At 41.0% G+C, this 23,795-nt stretch overlaps 1 protein-coding gene across 2 annotated transcripts in view; it reads left to right on the forward strand.

Moving 5' to 3' along the window:
• The window catches only part of spag6 (sperm associated antigen 6), a 135,501-nt gene that overhangs the window by 40,638 nt on the left and 71,068 nt on the right, over positions 1 to 23,795 (forward strand). For both annotated transcript variants that reach the window (XM_080211160.1, XM_080211150.1), the window contains exons 3-4: positions 14,594 to 14,760; positions 18,279 to 18,462. In XM_080211160.1, coding sequence (XP_080067286.1) covers positions 14,594 to 14,760; positions 18,279 to 18,462 — 351 coding nt within the window. The remainder of the gene's footprint in view (positions 1 to 14,593; positions 14,761 to 18,278; positions 18,463 to 23,795) is intronic.

Below are 23,795 nucleotides of genomic sequence, written 5' to 3' on the forward strand. Positions count from 1 at the left end.
GGGGCACAGCCTCAAGATAAAGGGGAGGCGGTTTAGAACGGAGTTGAGGAGGAACTTCTTCACTCAAAGGGTGGTGAATCTCTGGAATTCTCTGCCCGTTGAAGTGTTGGAGGCTGCCTCGCTAAATATTTTTAAGAAGCGGGTTGATGGGTTCTTGATAAGAGAGGGGATTAAGGGTTATGGGGAGAGGGCGGGAGAGTGGAACTGAGCCACAACAGATCAGCCATGATCTTATTGAATGGCGGGGCAGGCTCGAAGGGCTAGATGGCCTACTCCTGCTCCTATTTCTTATGTTCTTATGTCCTCTGAGGCAGACTCTCCCTAGCTGAAGAACCGTACAGTATTTATACATTGTAAATCATGTAGGCAAGGCATCACTTACATTCCAATATTGTCTGGTTTAGGTTTCACATTAAACAATTTGCAGATGTTCACAAGGCAAAGTGTCTATTATGCCAAGAATTATCTGTCTTTCTTATCTCCTTTCGGTTCCTTTTGTAACCTCTTCCCTAGAGTTTGTTGCTATCGTGCTCAGCTTTGCACTGGTAGTTTTGTCTGCTAATTCAGGTCATCTAAATATTACAGAGGTCTCCAGGCATACTAGCCAGCTGTTCACCCATGTAAACAATCTTTGTTTCTATCAATATGTTCTTTTCCCAATTGAGGAATTTTACTTAAATTTTCTAACAGTTTTACATAGATTCTCTACTCCCTTGTGATGAGACATTTAATGTCTATAGAGATCCCTTAATAATCCACACTCGCTATTGGCTGGAAGAAATTGTTGTAATAAACCATATTCATTATTTCTCTGTAACCAAATATTCATATGATAGACCAGTGACAAAACATATTTAGGATTTTCTTATTCTGTCATTTTATTAAATAACTGAAAGCATACTTGAGGTTTTGGAAAGCTTGCATTATCCCCATTTGACTGTTTCACCATAGATTAATAGGTCAAATGATACATAGAGAGCAGCTGTAGAATTTTGGCATTTCTATTTAATGTAGAGATGCAGGGGAATAAATTCAGGCATATGCCATTTCACTGGGTCAAGCAGTGCTACAGTTTGCAACCTACATAGCTCACACAACTTTCTTCAATATTATGAATATAGAGCATCATGCAGGTAATTGCCCACAGTACTACCTGCTTCTGGGGAATCAATGTAAGTCTGCATTGCTACGTGAACAAATATTTTCTTCTTCCAGAGTTTACAAACGTTATTTTTTTTATTGCCCCAATTTTGCCCATGAATGCAATTACTACTGTAAATAAAATTGCCACGTGAACTTTTCACAAATCTCAGTAATGTTGTTCCAAGCCAGCTGCTGGGCAATGCACAAAAATAGTTTGAGTTCAGTGCCCAATTTTCCCACCCTCCATCAGGCCCCTGCAACCAGCTCTGCATTGCCCTAAAACAATGGAGTTAAGATCAGAAACTCAGCAATGTGGAAGTACCAATCAATCTGTGATACTTCCCGTTCAATATCAATGGTACAAGAATATCTTTCCAAGTGTTACTCCTACTGAATGAGGAATATATGATCATAATGAGACCTTGTAATACGACGTGTGAACTTCCTGCAGCATTACATGTTTTTTCTTTTTGTGCCTTCTCTGCTTTCTGTATTCCCTCTCTGTTTGCATTGCTGTCACTTATTTTGCTCTCTCACTGCCCACGCCGCCCCCTGACTCTTAGGTAATTTTTTAAACAATTGCTTCTACTTTTTTCCACTTTAGCATGTTTCTAACTTAGATATAGATAAACCATTGCAAATGAAATAATCTGACCCATCAAGTCATTCTGGTCCTGAAAGAATTATCCTCAGTTCCACTTCTCCATTGCTGTTAAATGCTCTTTTTTAAGTATTTAACCACACCCTTTAAGAGCTGTTGTGGATTCTGTTTCCACCACGACTTTTGGTAGGCCATTCTAGGTCCTAATATCCTAAAATATTAAGACCATTCTCCTAAATTTTTCCATTGTTCTTTTGCAGGCATTCCAGTTACTGACTCGCTAAATACTGAAAATACCTACTTATCCAAATCTGATAACCAAAGGATTTCATACTTGGTATTATTTTAGTAAATCTTTCATCAATGTTCTTCAGGGTTTTGAAATCTTTTCCAAAGTAAGGCACACACAACTGGGCACAATGGACTGGGTTTTCTTCAGTTCTACCTTGTTTTCTTAGCTTCCCAGTCTATAGGGCAACATTTTCCATTTTCCCCACAAAAATATTATGAAATCAGCTGCACTCAAATATCCATTAGGAAGGTTGGCAAGATAAGCATCACAAAAAATAATCATTCACAAATTCTTTGGGTCATCCAAGTATTAAAATTTAAGTTCACATTTCTCTACACAATTTTTAAAAAGTTTTATCTGCCCTAAAACGTCATCTTATTTAGGCTGCTTAACCAGAATGTTTAGTTCTAATACTAATTAAAACTAGTATCGTGGCTTTTTTTGAGTGCAATTCAACTGACCGGTTACGATCCATAACTGCATACCTTCTACTTTAGATGTGACATGGAGGGTAGGAGTGGATTTTCTACTCCTGTTTTTTCAGGGGGCATCGCATGATTGGTAGGGGGGTGGAAAATCACACAGGGCTCCTAAAACACGACTCATGCCAGTGGGATTTTCTGGGAGGGCACATCGATGTGAATCACAACTGACCTTGCACAGCTTTCACCCAGTGAGCAGATGCCGCCAAAGGAGTTCAGGTGAGTGCTTGGTTCCATTAGGTGGGATGGGGAGGGTCATGCTTGTTGGGGCGTGGTGTTGCTTGGGTGGGTGTTCTGTGGGGGGGGGGGGAAACAGGGTTGTTGTGTACGTGGTAGTATTTGGTGGCGAGGTGTTGTATTCCATTGGGGGAGGGGTGATGTGTGAGCACATCCCACCAGCATGATGTTATGGGACCTGCCCCTTCTTTCACTTCAACTGTAAGCTGAACGATAAGATGGGAAGTACTAACTTTCAGTTTGGAAGCTTCCTCAACATTTTTGCTGCTCGCTGTGCCACTGTGCCAATTTCTGGGAAAGTACCACCCATCACCTTTTTATAATTATCTAGCACAATTGGACTAGATAGGTGTAACACTTTCTAAATAAAGTGTCAGATTCAAAGTTATTCCAGACGTATTCTGTTTAATGTCTAAACCAATGTATTTACAAACTCTTAATGTCTGACTTTCAACCTAAATTACACTTTAGTATTGTTAACAGTGCATTTTTCAAAGTCCAATGTAGCATCCCATAAAAAATCATGAGCATACATTTGAAGAAGTCTGAAAGTTTCCGTTTCTGATATCAATAAAACTTTGATGGATCTCCTTTTAGTTGAACACAGCTTACTTCCAGCAATAGATCTCACCAAATAAAATTGCATCCCTGAGGTATCATTCAGGCCATAGACTCATTAGTTTAATGTCCATAGTTTTCCTTCTGCATCACTTGCTTCTTTATACAGTTTCAGAAACATCTTTCCGTGAAACGTTTTACCACGCAGAAATTGAGCTTTTGTATCAGTTGATCTGCATTTCCACAAATAACATTTGCACTGTCCAGTTGCTCTTCAAAACTTGGAGCAACTAACTTTGCTTTAATCTTAAGTCCCATCTACAAGGATCTTTTCTGTATAAATCCATCTGTATGTCATGGCTGGCTGTTCCCTATCTGCTGTTTCAGAAAGAGTGCAATTTTATCCAACTATCTTAATATCCTTCCTTTTACTTCTCTAATTGGTTAATCCTCTAGTTTTTTGGTAGCTACCAAAACATAATGGTCATGAGGATTTCTGCTTCTATTTCTGTCTCAAGACTACTCTGTGGGGTGCCTTTCATTTTTTAATCAGAGGTTCTCAAATTGTGGGTTATAAGCCTCTGTAGGGTTGTGGGGCAAGCATTTGGGATTGTGAGCTCCCTCTCCTCCATGGCAGCCATAGGGACAGTGGAATGGAGACTCAGATGGTACTATCTTGTGACCAGCTCTGAGGCCCCTTAAAATGTGCATGTACGCTTTTTTCTTGCCTTGAACTGTGGCCAAGTGAAATCCACTCTGAGGCTGATCACTGCCTCCAACAGAGCGTGCAAAATGATAGATGAGAAACAAAACATCACTGCCTGTTCTCCGGCCTCCCACTGCCCTCACAACTTCCCCCTGCCCCACTCTTACAACTCTCCCCCTTTACAACTCTACCACCACTCACCACCCCACCCCAACTTTGTGGTCATGACCATTTTCAAGCTTCAAAATGTGATCACAGATGGAAAATGTTTGGGAAGCGCTTTTATTTAAACTGTAGCCTCTATGTGCGCTTTAGTGTTTTATGGGACTAATATTGTAGGATTTCTGTCTCTCTCTCGTGTGGTCGGTTGCAGACTCTTTGGGCCAAATGGCCTCTTTCGGCATAATAGGGATTCTATGATTTGAAGGCTTTACATGCAGGGAGAAGCACTTTCATCGAGGCTGAACTCTCAGAGAAAACTATACAGAATCAGACAGGACTACTGGTGATGGAGTTTAATTCTGGGGGTATGATGTAGTACAGAAGAAAGGGTCGTAAGGAAAGAAGTCCTGCTAAGTTAATAAGGTGTGATAGTTGTACAGTGCTTGCTTGTCTGGGATATGATTGCTTTCTAACTCAAGAGCCACTCTCAGACCCACAATTAGAACTAGTACTGTGTTTTCTTACTCCTTTTTTTTAAACCCCATTCGTGCCTCCTATCAGCTGCTCAGATACTGAGATTTTGTAATTAATCCTGATTTAACAATGAGAAACCATGATTGCCATGTTGGATAACTGTTATCCAACTATCACATCGATGAAAGTGCTTCTCCCTGCATGTAAAGCCTTCAACTCATAGAATCCTTATAATGCTGAAGGAGGCCATTTGGCCCATTGAGCCTGCACCAACAACAATCCCACCCTATAGCTGTAACCCAATGGAACCCCATGTAGTCCCCTCACACTAAGGGGCAATTTATCAAGGCCAATCAACCTAACCTGCACATTTTTTGAGTGTAGGAGGAAACTGGAGCACCCAGAGGAAACCCATGCAGACATGGGGAGAACATGCAGATTCCACACAGACAATGGCCCAAGCAGGGAATCGAACGCAGGTCCCTGGCATTGTGAGGCAGCACTGCTAACCACTTTGCCAATGTGCCACCCCTGTGCAGGATAATAATGGAACTGATAGTAGTCTCCTCCAGGAAAGGTGTACTATCACCCAGCACAGAAAATAATTTGGGATTTTGATTTGATTTATTATTGTGACATGTATTAGTATACAGTGAAAAGTATTGTTTCTTGCGCACTATACAGACAAAGCACACCGTTCCTAGAGAAGAAAAGGAGAGAGTGCAGAATGTAGTGTACAGTGATAGATAGGGTGTAGAGAAAGATCAACTTAATGTGAGGTAGGTCCATTCAAAAGTCTGATGGCAGCAGGGAAGAAGCTCTTCTTGAGTTTGATAAGGACCAAATCCTCCAGCCATCTGAAGCAAATTCTTTACGTGACCTGCCCATGTTGATACAATTGTCAACTTGCAGTTGATCTGATATGATTTTATGCAATATTTCATCTATCACCACATAATTCATTTTGGAGTTCGTTGCTGAAAGGACTTAGAGCTATGGTATTCATAAACATAATGTTCATGTTTTCACAGGTCTCTACACTCGTCATTGGCAAATTGTCCCCCATTATCACTTCAAAGCTTAGCCTTTGCCCCACATCTGGTCCCTGTTCATTTCTCCAAAAATTCATAGTCGCCCGTTGCCATGTTTTATTATAGAAAGGGTAAATTTGATTGCCCCAGTGCTTTGTATATAAAATATAAAATTAAAGTAACAATATCCCTGCCCCATACCTTTAGATCCAGAGCACCTACCTCATAAAAGTCACATGTCAATGGAAGGCTCACAGTAGGGTGCCCCCTGATTAATTTGCACTAATCTCTTTGATAAGCCTATATATTACTCATGAACCACCTCGCATCCTTTAGCAAAATTTTTCATCTTTGACATGAATGAGAAAATTGACTCAGCGACTTTAAGACTGTTTTCTTTTTGCCCCTCTGATCATCTGTCTTTTTTTTAACACTTGTTAGAAACGTTAGGTTTTGTTAAGGGCTTGTCAGCTCTTTTAGCCCTTCTTCTTTATCACTGTACTGCTCAGTTGCTCAACTGCCACATTTTCAAGTCAGTGAACCTGCAGTTTACCAAATCAAGGCATTTTAGATACAAGGAAAGATTAGAGAAATTGGGCTTACTCTCTCCTTGGAATAGAGACGATTAAGAGGTGACCTTATGCAAGTGTTCAAAATTATGAACAATTTTGACAGGGTAGAGAAGATATTCTGTTTCCATGAGTTGGTGTGTCAGTGAGAGAGCTAAAAGTGAGATGAGGAGAAACTTATTTTCTCAGAGAGTTGTTGGGGTTTAGAATGTGCTACGTGGGAGAATGGTGGAGGTGGATTTCATAGGAGATTTCAAAAGAGAGCTGGATAACATATTTGAAAGTGATGAAATTAGAGAGTTATGGAGATAGGGCTGGAGAATGGGACCAGCTGGGTAGTTCTTTTGGGAACCAGTGCAGACGCAGTGAGCCGAATGGCTGCCTCCTGTGCTGAAAAATTCTATGATTTCCAGAAACGATTGTTTTATCATGCTCCATGTCCAGTTTCATTTGTGTCTTTTTCGTGCAAGCTATCACTAAAAATAATATCAGTATTAAGACATTGACTTACTGCAGCTGTTTTGTCTGGAATGACCTTGATGTGATCATCATCCCTGACTCTGAAAGAAGTAGAACTTTCATACTTCTTAACATCACATTGATCCTCACCATTAAATGAATCTAGGTAATACTTAAGCCAATTTGCTCCGCATAATTTTGAGGTATAATCACTACCTAACACTGCAAAAGAGTGATGATTCCATGCAAAATGGCTGGAGTAAACTACTTTATTAGTGTTGATATACCAGAGTATTTTGGCAGCAGTGTGTACAATCTACAAACGCACTGCAACAATTCGCCAAGGCTTCTTTGACAGATCCTTCCAAATCTGCAACTTCTACCACCTTGAAGGACAAGGACAGCAGATGTGTGGGAATATTACTGTTTGCAAGTTTCCCCCTAAGTCGCACATCATCCTGATTTAGAATCATTCTTTCACTGCCCTTTATTGCCATTCCTTCACTGTTGCTGGGTCAAAATCCTGGAACTCTCTTCCTAACATTGCTAGGTGCACATACACCACAAAGACTGCAGGAGTTCAAGGAAGTGGCTTAATACCAGCTTCTCATGGAAAGGGCAATGAATGCTGCCTAGCTAGCACTGTCCACATCCCATTAACAAATAAGAAAAATGAATCCACTCCTAATACACTTATCGTCAGACTTAATTTCTTGTCTAGGGCATTTCCTCTGGAATTATCACTATGATCATACTGAACCTCCACATTTTCTGTGTCATGTATCACTTTGAGGATCCTGCTGTTTTGCTTTCGTCAGCTCATCAAAGAAAGACATTTTGAATCACATTGGAAGTATCTGATAACTGTAACTTGGGCTTCCTGGAGTTCATTCACCTACCATTGCTGTCTAATCCTGTCATATGCTTAGTACTCAGCTCTGCTAAAGTGTTTTCATCCTCATTCCTTCTGTCTGTAGCTCTTGTGCAAGTACCTGTGTCCAGAACCTGGATGATCTCAAAATGTGATGTCATTGAGTCCTCCATCCTTTCTGATAATGTAGAATGTCCCATTTGTGCCATCAAAGCTGCTGGAAATAAATGCTTTTCCAAGAATATTTGAGGCAACAGACAACTGATCCAAAACTTCTTTCCAAGAAGTGAACCCCCGTTCAGATCATGAGCTATCATGTATGACACCTTGGCACAATCCAGCAACTTAAATGTGAGCACTGAACAGAGAATATCTAAATTAAATTTCTGCACTGTTTTATACAATCTATTAAAGTCTCCCATGGTATATTCCTTCATGGACTTTCAAAATCTTACCGTGGCTCATATGTATCCAGTAGGTCATCTTTCTGGAAATTTCATCCATGAAACTGAATAGAAAAATTCAGAATTCATTGATGGGCAATCCAGCTCACAAAGCACTCTGCTTCTGAATTTACTTTTGTTAAGAAGCAACAATGCCAATACCATACCTTATTTCCTCTTTGATAGGGATGTAACCTGTGTTCACATATCCACTTCATTATTCCACTGGTCAGAACATCTGTGGGTAATCATACCTTGGCATTTATTTTTCCAGCCATTATTCTCTGTTTCCAACATTCACCTTTAGGCAACTATTCTTTGCTACCATGTTAATTCAACTTCTGACAGCTAGTTGGTGAACAAGGGGACCAGAAGTCAATCTTGATTCTGTTTAAGATATATTCACAAAGTGAAACATTACAAATCAGCCTCACAGCACCAGGGACCCGGATTCAATTCTGAGGGACTGTGTAGAATTTGCATGTTTTCCCCATGTCATCAGGGTTTCCTTTAGGTTACTCCCGCATTCCAAAGACGTGCGGGTTAGGTTGATTGGCCATGCTATATTATCACTTCATGTCGGGGGATTAGCAAGGTAAATACATGGAGTATGGGCTTAGAGCCTGGGTGGGATTGTTGTTGGTGCAGACTTCATGGGCCGAATGACCTTCTGCATGTAGGTATTCTATTTTATTCTATACTCTGCTACGCCATCTCACCACTACTGTCAATAAGTATCTCTTTATGCTCTTTGAGTCAAATCAAATAAACTAATTGATTAATGAAACATCTAAGTGTTCCTTATACTATTTTAAGCATAACCAATAAAACTAAGTAACTAATTGCTATATATTTAAGTGATTGCATAATTGCTTTAAGAGCCAGTCACATGATTTGATATTAATGTTGTTGTGGTGTTTCACAGGCTCATGCTTTAGTTTCATTTTTTACTCCGCACAGGCAACAGCTCTTACAATAAATCTGTTGTTATTTTGAATATCGGTGTGTAACAAACATCTTTTTCTTTTTGATTAAAAATCATAACCACGACATATTTAGAATATTACACCTAATTAACTACGGAAAGCTAAAGAATGAGCTAAAGAATGACCTTTAAATGAGCACCATAACAAAAGCAAAATTTCAATTGAAATTTATCAAATTAAAATAATATATCTGGAGCTGATAATGCACTGTGGTCCCTGTGGTGCGCACCAGTCAGGGAAGTGTCTCTTTATATGTTATTTTAAAACCAGTTTCACAGATAACATCATTGGTAGTCTCCCTAAGGGGGAATGACAATATTCATGCTAAATTTTAAGCATGTTGACTTTCATTATTATAGAGGTTCTTAATGCTATACACATGGAAGATGAGTATAAACTTTATAGATAATGATTCCAAATATAAGAATAGAAGAGCAAGGATGTTGGTTTGGGGCACGCTGAAAGTGACTGCGCACAATACCTGTTTTTAAAGAGTCTATCGCTGGAAGAGAGCAGCCCCAAAACTTTGTGAGCATGCTTATTTTTCAGTTTCTCTATGTACTTGCTGCCTGGTCTTTCTCAGATATTGCGACCCAACAGTGGGAGATTAATCAATTTTCTTTCAAGTTGAATAATAGGTACAACATAAGAATAATCAATTCTCCTCTTCAAGATCCAAATAAATTCAATATCTTGATTGATATTTGAATTCCAATATTCCCTGGACAGCAGGTTTGGAAATCCTGTTCTTTACCATGTACATAAACAGTTTTTGTTGCAGTAATTTGTCGGTGGTGGTTTCGCAATACTTTCCATCTTCAGGGCAGAAAGGGGATGAAGGTTGGAATGGGAATCAAAACCTTGTTGTCAACATTATACTGAACCACATGCTTGCCAAAAACAACTGAGCTAACTGGCCTTGGGAAATATGGTGGCTCAGCCATGGGGATTGCATTCCAAATTTGGGTTGCTATCTGAAGGCTTCCGCTGCTGGAGGCAAACAGTAGAAATTTGGGGCACACTACATTTTATTTTCCAACCTCTACCAATAAGGAGTAAAAATTCATACATAGCAGCATGTAAACACATTTCTACTCCACAAGGGTCATGCATGTAACTGTAAATTGAAACATTACATATGTCTGTTCTCTGGTCTTTGAGTAAGAGAGAATGGAATACACAAAAATGACAAATGTGCTGGTAACAGATTTAATCTGAAAAATTGACCCTGCAAATTAATATATTTAGCTCCAATGAATTTGAACTATTAATACAGGTTGAGAAAGCAGCCTAGTCCGTCACACAAACCATCTGTTGACTCTGTCTACACTTCCCACTGCATCAGAAAAACAGCCAGCACAATCAAGGGTCCCACACATCCTGGAGATTCTCTCTTCCACCTTCTTCCACTGAGAAAAAGATACAAAAGTCTGGGAATACCAACTGACTCAAGAATAGCTTCTTCCTTGCTGCCACAGACCTTTGAATGAATCTATCATTTATTAAGCTGATCTTACTCTTCACCTTGTCTGTAACTGCGAAACTATACTCCACACACTCTCCTTCCCTTCCCCCCTGATGAAGGCGCAACAGTCCAAAAGCTCGTGCTACCAAATAAACCTGTTGGACTTTAATCGGGTGTTGTGAGACTACTTACTGTCCCATTTACTCTATGAATGGTATGTTTATCTGCATAGTGCGTAAGAAACAATATTTTTCACTGTATCCCAATACATGTGACAATAATAAATCAAAAAATAATGAAATATTTAATTAAAAAATTGAATAGAATGTCAATTACTGTTATGATAATTTTGATACTAAACAATTGATGAGAGGAGATCATGTGAACATTCTGGAAGTATATTATTAATTGTATGAATTAAGGTTAAATGTTTACAGGCAGGGGGCATTCATCGGATAAATACTTTTACACTTGTAAAGAGGTGGTAGCTGCTGAAAGGCTTGGCATCATTGGTCACATTGCAGTTTAGTTGTAATCATCTGAGATTTGGGGGTGAGGCATACTTGATGGGCAAAATGGGCACAGCAGTTTAGCAATATATGTATATAACCTGTGTGATACAGGTCTTGAGTCCTCAACAGTGGTGATCTTCACTACACCATCGTGCATAATATTCGGCAGAGATATGGGGTTCAGTTTTCCTTCCTCTCTCCAGACCCCTTCACTCCCATTACCCTGTGTAACATTGGTGCAAATAACCGGAATACATCCAGATTCCAGTTCAAGATTCATATCATCTACATTAGTCTGATGTTCCTCCACAGCAGAAATAGTTGTTGTCAAGGAGTCTATCTCTGTTTGTAAACAGCAGCTGGAAGAGTTCAGTCCAAAGATTTGTGAGCACTAATCTTGATGCTTACCTTTTAGTGTTTCTACTTTTTGCCTAGTTCTTCTCAGATCCTGTGACCCAAACTGTAAAGCTTATTTGCCTCTGCCAAATAGAAATAAGGGAAGAGGAATGTATCATTACTCCTTCCTCATTCCCCTACAACTTCAATGTTTGCTTTGCCAAACTTCTGCAAGTATACATTTTGCAAAGGGAGTAGAAACTCAACTTCACAGAAGATCTCTGCAGTTTTTACCTCTTCAAAGAGCCTAGGAAATAGCGATACTCTAGATGTAATACAGAGTAAAATCAACACTGCTGCCTTTAAGTGATCAAAAATGGAATCCATTGAAGTTGCACTTCACTATCCATTATCACATAATTTTTGTCAATAATTGAAAATATGTGCACAGGTGAAAATGGAGATCATAATGCTTTTGAAACATAAAAACAAATAATTCTGGGTGAAAACCCTGATGTATTTACTTTACAACTTGAAAGTATCATAAAATGATTTTAAAAATTATTTCGTGAAACTCTTATTTTTGAGCAGCATGGTGACAGAATGTTTAGCACTGCTGCCTCACAACGCCAGGTTCAATCCTGCCTCAGGTCACTGTCAGTGTGGAGTTTGCATGTTCTCCACATATCTGCACAGGTTTCTTCCGGGTGTTCTGATTTCCTCCCACATTCCAAAGATGTGTGGGTTAGGTTAATTGGGCATGCTAAATTGCCCTAGGAGACTAACAGGGGTTACCAGATAGGGCCTTGCTGGGCTTGATGTAGGTGTAGACTCAATGCACCGAATGGCCTCCTTCAGCATTGTAGGGATTCTGTTCTATGATTCTATGATAAACTGCTATTCAGAAAGATTATGCCAACTTTTTATATGGTTATAATTATAAGAGCTTCCCATAGGAAGACCAAGATTGTTCAAGCTTTTTGTCTTCATGAGCCACATAGATACATAATAACATAGAGCTTTCTGAATAACATGTAAAGTTAAAGGCAATATTTCTCCATAATTTGCCTATCGCTCGAGTAGCTAAGGTTAACAGGTTTTAGTGCTTAAATTTGGAATTTATTCATCAAAAAGGTGACATTGCTAAAATCGGTCCCTTCCAACCTGAAGCATCTAAAAATCCAAACAAGACAAGCAAAAAGCAAGTACGAACACAAAAAGGAACTGAGTTGTTTGCATTTTCAGGCCATAAGTTCATTGTCCCCAATAAAGATCAAATCCCAAGATCAGGGCACAGAATACAGTGAGAGATTTTAATGCCCATTCCCATTACACCCCAACTATGACATAAGAACGTAAGAACTAGGAATAGGCCTTCTGACCTCTTGAGCCTTCTCCGTCATTCAGTAAGATCTTGGCTGATCTTTTCGTGGCTCAGCTCCACTTACCCGCCCACTCACTATAACTCTTAATTCCTTTACTGTTCAAATATCGATATATCTTTGCCTTAATAACATGCAATGAGGTAGCCTCAACTCCTTCACTGGGCAGGGAATTCCATAGATTCACAACCCCCCTCAACTCAGAACTATATCCTCCCTTGTTTTGAGCTATGCCCCCTAGTTCTAGTTTCACCCGCCAGTGGAAACTAATGGTATGTTGGGCTTCATAGCGAGAAGATTTGAGAATAGGCATAAGGATGTTTCACTGCAATTGAATAGGGTGTTGGTGATGCCATATCTTGAGTACTGTGTGCAGTTTTGGTGCCCTTACCTGAGAAAGGATGATCTCGCTATAGAGGGAGTGCAGTGAAGTTTTACCAGGCTGATTCTTGGAATGGCAGGATTAAATCGGTTAGGATTATATTCATTGGAGTTTAGAAGAGTGAGAGGGGATCTCTTAGAAGCTTATAAAATTTTAACAGGATTAGATATGGTAGATTCAGAAAGAATGTTCCTGATGGTTGGGGAGTCCAGTACTGGGAGTCATAGTTTGAGGATAACCTTTTAGAACTGAAATCCCTTCACCCAGAGAGTAGTAGTGTGTCTGTAGAATTCGCTACCAAGGAAAGTAGTTGACGCCAAAATGTTGTGTGATTTCAAGAAGAAATTAGATATAGTTCTTGGGGGTCAAAGAGATATGGAGGAGAGGCAGGATCAGGGTATTGACTTGATGAATGGTGGAGCAGGCTCAAAGGCCGAATGGCCTACTCGTGCTTCAATCTTCTAAGTATGTTTCTATGCATGTTTCCACATGTTCTTTCTTAAAGCTACATGACAATCTTTAGAACTTAAGGGGATGCCAACTTTAAAAGATTCTTAACATAATCCAAAATTTATGAATCATCCCAATAATATATACAAGTTAAGACTTTTCATCAGTAAATATTTACAAAGCAATTTGATAATGTAAATCTTATTATTATACAAAAGTATGCCAATAAAGTGAAATCTGATATATTGCTGCTCCCACTCAACCTTCGGACTTTCCCGGAGAGCTTTGCGGCCAATTAAGTAGTTTTCTCTTGTGTGATGTTGCAAATTTATTATGATAGATCTTTTATAGTGATATATATTTTTATTTGCAATTAATACTCATACAGTTTTCTAAAGGCTAAAATGTATCAAATAAACAAACTGACTCATTCACTCTATTGCTACAATAGTAGAATACTAAATTCCCTTTTGTCAAAATTTAATTCATTTTGATAGTTTAAATAGTGTAAACATTGCTGCTCTTGGTCACATTGATGAACGTGTAGTTAATAGGAAGTGACTTTTCAGTGCTGGATGGGAAAAGAAATATTAGCAGTATCAGTCATTCTTTGAAGTAGTGGTTTTCTGTTGTAATTGAAGGAAGTTTTTTGTAATTCAGTGAGTATCTGATTAATACAAATGACGTTGATGATTTCAGTATTTTGCTTTTTCATTTTTGTAACAAAGAAGGTTTACCTCCGTTGTCAGAGTATGGCATAAGATACCTCTCGTGGAAAATTACAACCCTCATTCTTGTACTTTTTAAATTAAGATAACAAATGAACTAATGTCTACTGATAATGGATGCTGTCATTTTGATTCATTTATATTTTTGCTATTTCTTAGAATATTATTCTCTCTTTAAAATATATTTTTAATACTGTCTGCATCTAGCAGAAAACAACTGATAAAAAGACTGAACAAGCATGATTTAAAAAGCAGTTGCTTTCTAAATCACAGTATTGTGGAATAAAACTAAAATATATAATCATCCTTTTTCCTCTCTCATAGGTGTGATGTCTCTTTTGAGGCCCCTCTTACTAGATGTGGTTCCAAACATTCAGCAGACAGCAGCTTTGGCACTGGGACGTCTAGCTAATTACAATGATGATCTGGCTGAGGCTGTTGTTAAGGGAGACATTCTTCCGCAGCTTGTGTATTCATTGGCGGAACAAAATGTAAGACCTCATATTTCCTTTATACTGAGATCAAAAAAGAGATAATATTGGCAAAATCATAAAGATAGAGTTCCACAGTTTCTCATTACTTAGAAGAGTGAAAGCATCTATTAAAATAAATGTAATTGCATATGCCATAGTGATTTGTATTCCAACTGTGAGCTAGTCTTGTATATTTTTTTCTCCTACTGAAGGGATCCCATTTAAAAACAGCATAAATTGCCTACACCAAGGAGGCTTTGCACATTGGCTTTTAGTTTGTCAGGCAGCTGTGAGACAGTGGTTAGCTGGGATCATTGAGGGCACCAGCAGATTAGCGTGAGGTCACAAAAGGCCTATCATACTTTAGTGACTGAGGGCAAGTGAAGGAAGCTAATTAGCCAGTTCATGTAGAGTTTAGCTGCACATGCAAGCAATCTGTTTGTCCCTTGGGCAAAACTACCTTCCTGACTTTAAAGTTGATGATTACAGTGATGACACATTATTTCAAACCTGTTTAGAGAAAAAGCTTATTAAATTGCCATTTTTGTATATTTCAAGAACATAATTTTTCACTTGTTGTTGTCAGGTGCATATTTTAAAATAAAAATTGTATTAATTTTTTCAAAAGGGGAAGGATATGTCAGTGTATATTAAAATCCACTGATTATTTATGAGTAGGTGCCACAAGGTTTATTCAGTTTAACTTCCAGGTAATTAATATGGCGATTCACATTTTGTTCTGCTCATTGTAGTTTCTGGTCACATCTTGAAAGCTCCAGTTACTTTATCTTTTCATACAATGGTGTTTGTGTTGCATTACATAAGGAAAGAAAATTTAATGAAAAGAACAGTCATGATTAGTCTGTTCTTAAAACTTTTCTTCAGAGCTACCACATTGGCAGACTTACAATGCCTATGCAGCAGCAGATAATTTGTCAGCTGTAATCCAAACCTTTGCAATGTAATTTTCATTTGGTGATGTTTACGTTTAGATCTTTAACAAAGTGGAAATGATGGATGAATGTGATGTAATTATATCAGCAGTTTTGCCAGTGTTTGCCCATGTACAGACTTGATAAAAAAAAACTGGCAGAGGGAGAACAAAATAGTATGGATGGGGTTCCCTCTGGGGTCCTGCCTAACCCTGACATAATTTTACAGTGGGGCAGACAGAAACTGAAATGGGAGGCCCACCCATGCCCCATTAATGTCCGTAAGTGGCAACTGAATGGCCAGTTAAGGTCTTTTCCCACCCATCATCGAATTTCAGGCTGGCAGGCATCTGATGACTGAGGGTGGGAGACCCAAAATGTTCTCGCCCTCGATCTCAGGCAGGGAGTTATTGGAAGGCCCCTTCAAACTAATGGGTGCTCTCCTCTCATTGACCATAGACCTCTGTTTCTTCCTCTCCCATTGGCTTACAGCGAGATCGTCCTCTCGTGATCCCTCAGGATATCCCCTACCCTCTTGTCCCCAGGACCACAGCTTAGTCTCAGGCATGACATTGCAATACCTCTTCCAGCCACTGCAGCACTGTGCCTGGATGGGCTGGTGTGCTGTCGGCTAATCAGGCCATTTGGCCCAATGGGCCGGCATTGACAATAATCCCACCTAGGCCCTCTCCAAGTAACCCCATGTATTTACTCTGCTAATCCCCTTAAGGGGCAATTTACTATGGCCAAACCACCTAACCTACACATCCTTGGACTGTGGGAGGAAACTGGAGCACCTGGAGAAACCTAAGCAGATACAGGGAGAATGTGCAAACTCCACAGAGGCAATCATTCAAGGCTGGAACTGAATCCAGGTCCCTAGCGCTGTGAGGCAGCAGTGCTAACCACTTTACCACCATGCTGCCCCACCTGATTGGCTGACAGTTCTGCAAGATGGTACTTCCTTCCAAATGCAGCCAATCATAGAAACCTAGAAACATAGAAAAAAGAAGCAGGAGTAGGCCATTTGTCCCTTTGAGCTAGCTCCTCCATTCATTTTGATCACGGCTGACCATCAAATTCAATATTCCCCCATATCCCTTGATCCCTTTAGCCCCAAGAGCTATATTTAATTTCTTCTTGAAATCACACAATATTTTGGCCTCAACTACTTTCTGTGGTAGTGAATTCCACACATTTACCACTCTCTGGGTGAAGAAATTTCTCTTCATTTCAATTATAAATGGTTTACCCCTTAACCTCAAACTATGACTCGTAGTTCTGGACTCCCCCACCACTGGGAACATTCTTTCTGAATCTAATCCTGTTAGAATTTTAGAAATTTCTATGAGATCCCCTCTCACTCTTCTAAATTTCAATGAATACAACCTTAACCAACTTAGTCTCTCTTCATATGCCACCCCAGGAATCAGCCTGGTAAACTATCTCCATAGCAAGAACATCCTTCCTCAGATAAGAACACCAAAACTGCACATAATACTCCAGATGTGGCCTCACTAATGCCCTACACAATTGCCGTGAAACACCCCTATCCCTCTACTCAAATCCTCTTTTACCTTTTCTGCATGCTTGCCTGCATGCCTACTTCTAGCAATTGATGCATGAGGACACCAAGGTCTCATTGAGTGTCCACCTCTCTCAATTTACACTCATTGAAATAATAACCTGTCTTCCTATGTTTGCTACCGAAGTGGATGATTTCACATTTATCCAAATTATACTGCATCTGCCATGCATATGCACACTTGTCCTGTCTAAATCATGCTGAAGCATCTCTGCATCCTCCTCACAGCTGACCTTCCCATCCAACTTTGTATTATCACCAAATTTGCAAATGATACATTTAGTTTTCTCTTCCAAATCATTAATATGTTACATGAACAGTTGGGGTCCTAGCACAGATCCCTCTGGAACCCCACTAGTCACTGCCTGCCAATTAGAAAAATACCCATTTATGCCAACTCTTTGCTTCCTTGCTGCTCATCAGCTTTCAATCCATATCATGATACTACCTGCAATCCCATGTGCTTTAATGTGACATGGTAATCTGCCAATGTGAGATCTTGTCAAAAGTCTAAATGAACCACATCCACTGGTTCTCAAATAAAAGCAAAATACTGCAGATGCTTTTATTTAATTGTTGTTATCATGGTGCACAGGGGGAAACGTAGCATAGTAGTAATGTAATGTAACTAGTAATCCAGAGGCCTTGATGACTGCACTTAGGACATGGGTTCAAATCCCACCACAGCAATTGGAGTCTGGAAATAAAGTCTGTAATTGAAGGCTAACCTCAGTTACCGTGAAACTCATTGATTGTTGTGAAACCCATCTGGTTCATTAATGTCCTTTCTGAAAGCCAAAGGCTTTCCTTATGTAGTCCGACCTACACGTGACTCTTAACTGCCCTGTGAAGTGGTAAGCCACCCAGTTCAAAGGATGGGAGACAAAAGTATGAATAACGTCAACATCCCGTGAAAGAATAAAAAACATTATACAGAACCATGAGAAAGCTACTAAAATTAGGCACCACAAAGCTTTATATGGATAAACACGTTATCAAATACTTTTATTTTCATGAAGCGTTTCTACAAGAAAGCTGCAGCCTTTGTGTTGAGAGCCGTGGCTAAACACTCTCCTCAGCTAGCCCAATCGGTGGTGGATTGTGGGGCACTGGATGCATTGGTGATCTGCCTGGAGGAATTTGATCCAGGAGTGAAGGAAGCAGCAGCTTGGGCACTGGGATATGTTGCACGCCACAATGCAGGTGAGGAACACTTGGTCCTGGCTGTATGCTGGCTTTCACATTTTAAAGCAATTAATTCTTGCGAATGGCTATATTCAGTTTCCATGGTAACACAAGGGAAAAGGAAGCCAGCTTGGCAGCACTTTACTGCTGCAAACAAAATGACCTTCTGAAATGTTGCAGGTTGGATTTGAAGAGTGCATCCTAAGTTTTGTCTTGTTTTAAACTGACTATTGTTTATTTTGCCTATCAAAAAAAGGGATAAAGCTGCTTTTGTTAACCATTCGGCAAGAAACAGTGTCTGACACATTTTGCCTTTAATCTACAGTACTAGTAATCCCACCACATTTTTGAAATGTATATGCCCTTTTTATGGTCAGCTGGGCTCAAAGTCTGCTAAAATCCAACCCCCATTTGATAATACAAACCACACACATTCTGGATGTTGAATAAATGTTGTTTTCACTAGGTCTGTATCAGTATAGGTTTCAGGCTGATAATGATTCAGAAGCATGCGAGTGTAAACTGTAGGTGTACACATTTCATGATCTGTGGTGTTCTACATGACCATCATTTTGAGTTCCACAATAGAAAAAAATTCCACTGGCCTGCAAGGAGTCTAATTTCTGATTTTTTTTATTGTCACAAGGATGTTCTTATTTCAAGCAGTGATTTGGACTTGAATTTTTAAGAATATGCTTTTAAAAATAACAGTCCAAAAAGGATGACCAGAAATCATTGCCAAAAAATGGCTGCCCAGTTTGCATCATTGTGCATCCCCATTTCACTTCATTGGAAAGAAAACGTCGGGTCTGGAAAGACCCCACAAAGACAATAAACTCCCGAGGAATGTGAAAGACCCTATCTCCTGTGCCATTAGCAAGGCATAAGGCAAACACCTGTGGTTCAACTGTTGGAGGCAGGACATGAAATCTAATCACTTGAACCATGAGACAATATCTAATGTAACTTTGCAGACATGAGTTAATCAAGCTAACTTTTGGAATATATGAACAACAGCCTTGAGCTGAACTAGAGGCATACCTACTACAAACAGATGTTCTGTTCAACACCACTGCCTCCAGAGGGGCAACTGAAGTAACCGGCTGCATCTTCTGCTCTCACTCAAGAGGAAGTGCTGCCATCAAGAGCTGCTTTCCAATCCATTGGCTGGCAGCTCAGTCACTCCCGGCAGCACCACAGCTGTGTCGTGGGCACAGCCAGGACTGCAGGAAAATGTCTGAAGAGGAACATGGCTGCTCTGAGAAGGTAAGTCCCAGGATTTTAGGGCAGGAAGGAATTTCAGAGCTCTAGGAAGGAGTAGCGGGGTTTGGGAGGCTGTGCTTTGTCAAGGAAGGGGAGTTACATCTTTTAGGGGTGTCCCTGATGTATGCTGGGCAACCCCTGAATGAGGTGCTTCCTCTTCCTTCCCATCTTTGTGCAAGCCGGAACTTAAAATTGTCTATCCACTTCTACTGTTTAATGGCTTGGGCAACGTATTATTCAAGTCAATAGGCTCATTAAAAAAAAGCATAAATGAACCTTATTTATTTACTTATGGCGAGCAAACGAGGATGTCCCAATAATAGAGGGAGTAGGGGGCGTGAGTATGGTTGGTGGCGTTACGGCAAATAGGGTCCAGGTGAAGGCTGGGATGAAAGCGCTTTATCTGAATGCACGAAGCATTCGGAATAAAGCTGGATGAGCTGGTGGCGCAGATCGACACAAATGGATACGATCTGGTGGCCATTACAGAGACGTGGCTGCAGGGTGACAGGGACTGGGAGCTGAATGTACAGGGCTATCAAGTGTTTAGGAAGGATAGGCAGGAGGGAAAAGGGGGGGGGCGGGCGTAGCTCTGCTGATTAAGGATAGCATCACGGTGGTAGCAAGGGATGATATTGGAGCCAAGGAGCAGAGGGTGGAATCGTTGTGGGTGGAGATTAGGAACAGCAAAGGGAGGAAGACGCTGGTGGGTGTCATCTATAGGCCCCCGAATAATGATCTGGAGGTGGGGCGGGTTGTTAACGCGCAAATAAGTGCGGCGTGCAGGAATGGGACGGCCGTAGTTATGGGGGATTTCAATCTGCATATTGATTGGTCGACCCATGTTGGACGCGGGGGGCTCGAGGAAGAGTTCTTGGAATGCTGCCGGGATAGTTTCCTCGGACAGTGTGTGTTGGAGCCGATGAGGGAGCGAGCTATCTTGGATCTGGTGCTATGTAATGAGGCGGGTAGAATTAGGGACCTCGTGGTGAAGGATCCTCTTGGGGAGAATGATCATTGTATGGTGGAGTTTCTGGTGCAGATGGAGGAGGAGAAAGTGGGTTCCTGGACACGCGTCCTTTGAATAGAGGGGAGTACGGTAGGATGAGAGAAGAATTGGCGAATGTGGACTGGGGGAGCGTGTTGGAGGGAGGGTCTGTTGAGGAGCAGTGGAGGATCTTTAAGGAGATCTTTCTTGGTGCTCAGCAGAAATTTATTCCGATGGTCAAAAAGGACAGTAGGAGGAGAGGTAATAAGCCGTGGATAACGAAGGAGGTGAAGGAAAGTGTTAAATTAAAAGCAGAGGAATTTAGAGTATCTAAGAGTAGTGGGCGAGAAGAGGATTGGGAGAGGTTTAAATGTCAACAAAGATTGACAAAGAAGTTGATAAAGAAGGGTGGGAGAAACTATGAAGCTGGGCTAGCGCTTAATATAAAAAAGGATAGCAAGAGTTTTTATAAATATATAAAAAGGAAGAGGCTGGCTAGGGTGAATGTTGGTCCTTTAGAGGATGAGAAAGGGGACCTAGTGGTAGGGGATGGGGATATAACTTTTTTGTTTCTGTCTTCACGGAGGAGGACGTGAATAATTTGCCGGGTGTTAGCGATGGAAAGGTGGTAAGACTGGAGGGTCTTAATGACATTACTGTTACTAGAGAGGCGGTGCTCGACAGACTGGAGGGGCTGATTGTGGACAAGTCCCCAGGACCGGATGGAATGCATCCGAGGGTTCTGAAAGAAATGGCGGAGGTGATAGTGGATGCCTTGGTGGTTATTTTCCAGACGTCGCTGGATTCTGGGGAAGTGCCGGATGATTGGAAAACGGCTAATGTTACGCCGTTGTTTAAGAAGGGTGACAGGCAAAAGGCGGGGAATTATAGGCCGGTTAGTTTAACGTCTGTGGTAGGTAAAATGTTAGAATCTGTCATTAAGGAGGAAATTGCGAGGCATCTTGAAGGGAATTGCTTGATAGAGCAGACGCAGCACGGTTTCATTAAAGGGAAGTCGTGTCTGACAAATTTACTGGAGTTCTATGAGGATGTGTCTAGGGCGGTGGATAGAGGAGAGCCGGTGGATGTGGTCTTTCTAGATTTTCAGAAGGCGTTTGACAAAGTACCTCACAAGAGGTTATTGCAGAAAGTCAAGGGACATGGAGTTGGGGGTAGGGTGTTAGCGTGGATAGAGGATTGGTTGTCAAATAGGAGGCAGAGAGTGGGGGTCAATGGGTGCTATTCGGATTGGCGGATGGTAACTAGTGGAGTGTCCCAGGGGTCGGTGCTGGGGCCTCAGCTTTTTACCATTTATATAGATGATCTGGAGGAGGGAACCGAGTGTAGGGTGTCGAAATTTGCTGATGACACCAAGATTGGGGGAACGGCAAATTGTGCGGAGGGTGTGGAGAGTCTGCAAAAGGATCTAGATAGGCTGGGCGAATGGGCCAGGAAGTGGCAAATGGAATTTAATGTTGGCAAGTGTGAGGTGGTCCACTTTGGTAGGAAGAATGGTAGGAAGGACTATTACTTACGGGGCGAAAAACTGCAGCAGGCGACGGTGCAGAGGGACCTCGGGGTCCTTGTGCATGAGTCGCAAAAACCCAGCTTGCAGGTGCAGCAGGTGGTCAGGAAGGCGAATGGGATGCTGGCCTTCATAGCGAGGGGGATTGAATATAAAAGTAGGGAGGTCTTGCTGCAGCTGTATAGGGCATTGGTGAGGCCGCAGCTGGAGTACTGTGTGCAGTTTTGGGCGCCGCACCTGCGCAAAGATATTTTGGCCTTGGAGGGAGTGCAGAGGAGGTTTACTAGGCTGATACCGGAGTTGAGGGGGTTGAGCTATGAGGAGAGGCTGAATAAACTAGGCTTGTACTCGTTAGAGTTTAGAAGAATGAGGGGAGATCTCATTGAGACGTATAAGATGATGAATGGGATGGATAGGATAGAGGTGGAGAGACTCTTCCCGCTCAAAAAAGACAGTAGGGCTAGGGGGCACAGCCTCAAGATAAAAGGGGGACGGTTTAGAACGGAGTTGAGGAGGAACTTCTTCACTCAAAGGGTGGTGAATCTCTGGAATTCTCTGCCCGTTGAAGTGGTGGAGGCTGCCTCGCTAAATATTTTTAAGACGCGGGTTGATGGGTTTTTGATAAGAGAGGGGATTAAGGGTTATGGGGAGAGGGCGGGAAAGTGGAACTGAGCCACGACAGATCAGCCATGATCTTATTGAATGGCGGGGCAGGCTCGAAGGGCTAGATGGCCTACTCCTGCTCCTATTTCTTATGTTCTTATGTAAATGGCTGTTTCAGCACGTGCCCACCTAGCATATTATGGAGATAAGCTCAAGGGTAAGTGGGAAGATAGTGGGCCAGTCAGCTGATCTATTTTACATGCCACTCACCTGAAAACACACCTGTCTGATGGTGTCATATAAAATCCAATGGGCTCTAATTTGATCAACCTATCCTTCCTCACTCTGTAATCTGTATTTGAGGGCTGTTTGAGTTAATGCATATTTGTGAGAATTGGTATTCCATATATTATTTTACTCAGGCTGTAAGAGAAAATCTCATCTCTTTCTTGGTAAAGTAGAAGAGTCATGCTTACATTCATGGAAACAGGCCCAAGTGCCTTTCCATGCCACCCAGTTTTTACCACTAAGCAAGTCCCAATTGCCCACGTTTGGCCCATATCCCCTGATAACCATCTTATCCATGTAACTTTCTAAATGCTTTCTAAAGACAAAATTGTACCCGCCTCTACTACTGCCTCTGGCAGTTCATTTCAGCTACTCACCACCCTCTGAGTGTAAAGATTGCCCCTCTTGCTCTTTTGTATCTCTCCCCTCTTGCCTTAAACCTATGTCCTCTAGCTTTATACTCCCCTACCTTTGGGAAAAGATATTGACTATCTAGCTGGTCTATATCCCTCATTATTTTATAACCCTGTATAAAATCACCCGTAAGCATCCTAAGCTCCAGGCAAATAAGTCCCAGTCTATCCACCTTCTCTTTATAACTCAAACCATCAAATCCCAGTAGCATCCTAGTAAATCTTTTCTGCACTCTTTCTAGTATAATAATATCCTTTCTATAATAGGGTG

The sequence above is a fragment of the Carcharhinus amblyrhynchos genome, chromosome 2 (genome assembly GCF_965287045.1).
Source record: "Carcharhinus amblyrhynchos chromosome 2, sCarAmb.v2.hapA, whole genome shotgun sequence".
Classification (NCBI taxonomy): Eukaryota; Metazoa; Chordata; class Chondrichthyes; order Carcharhiniformes; family Carcharhinidae; genus Carcharhinus; species Carcharhinus amblyrhynchos.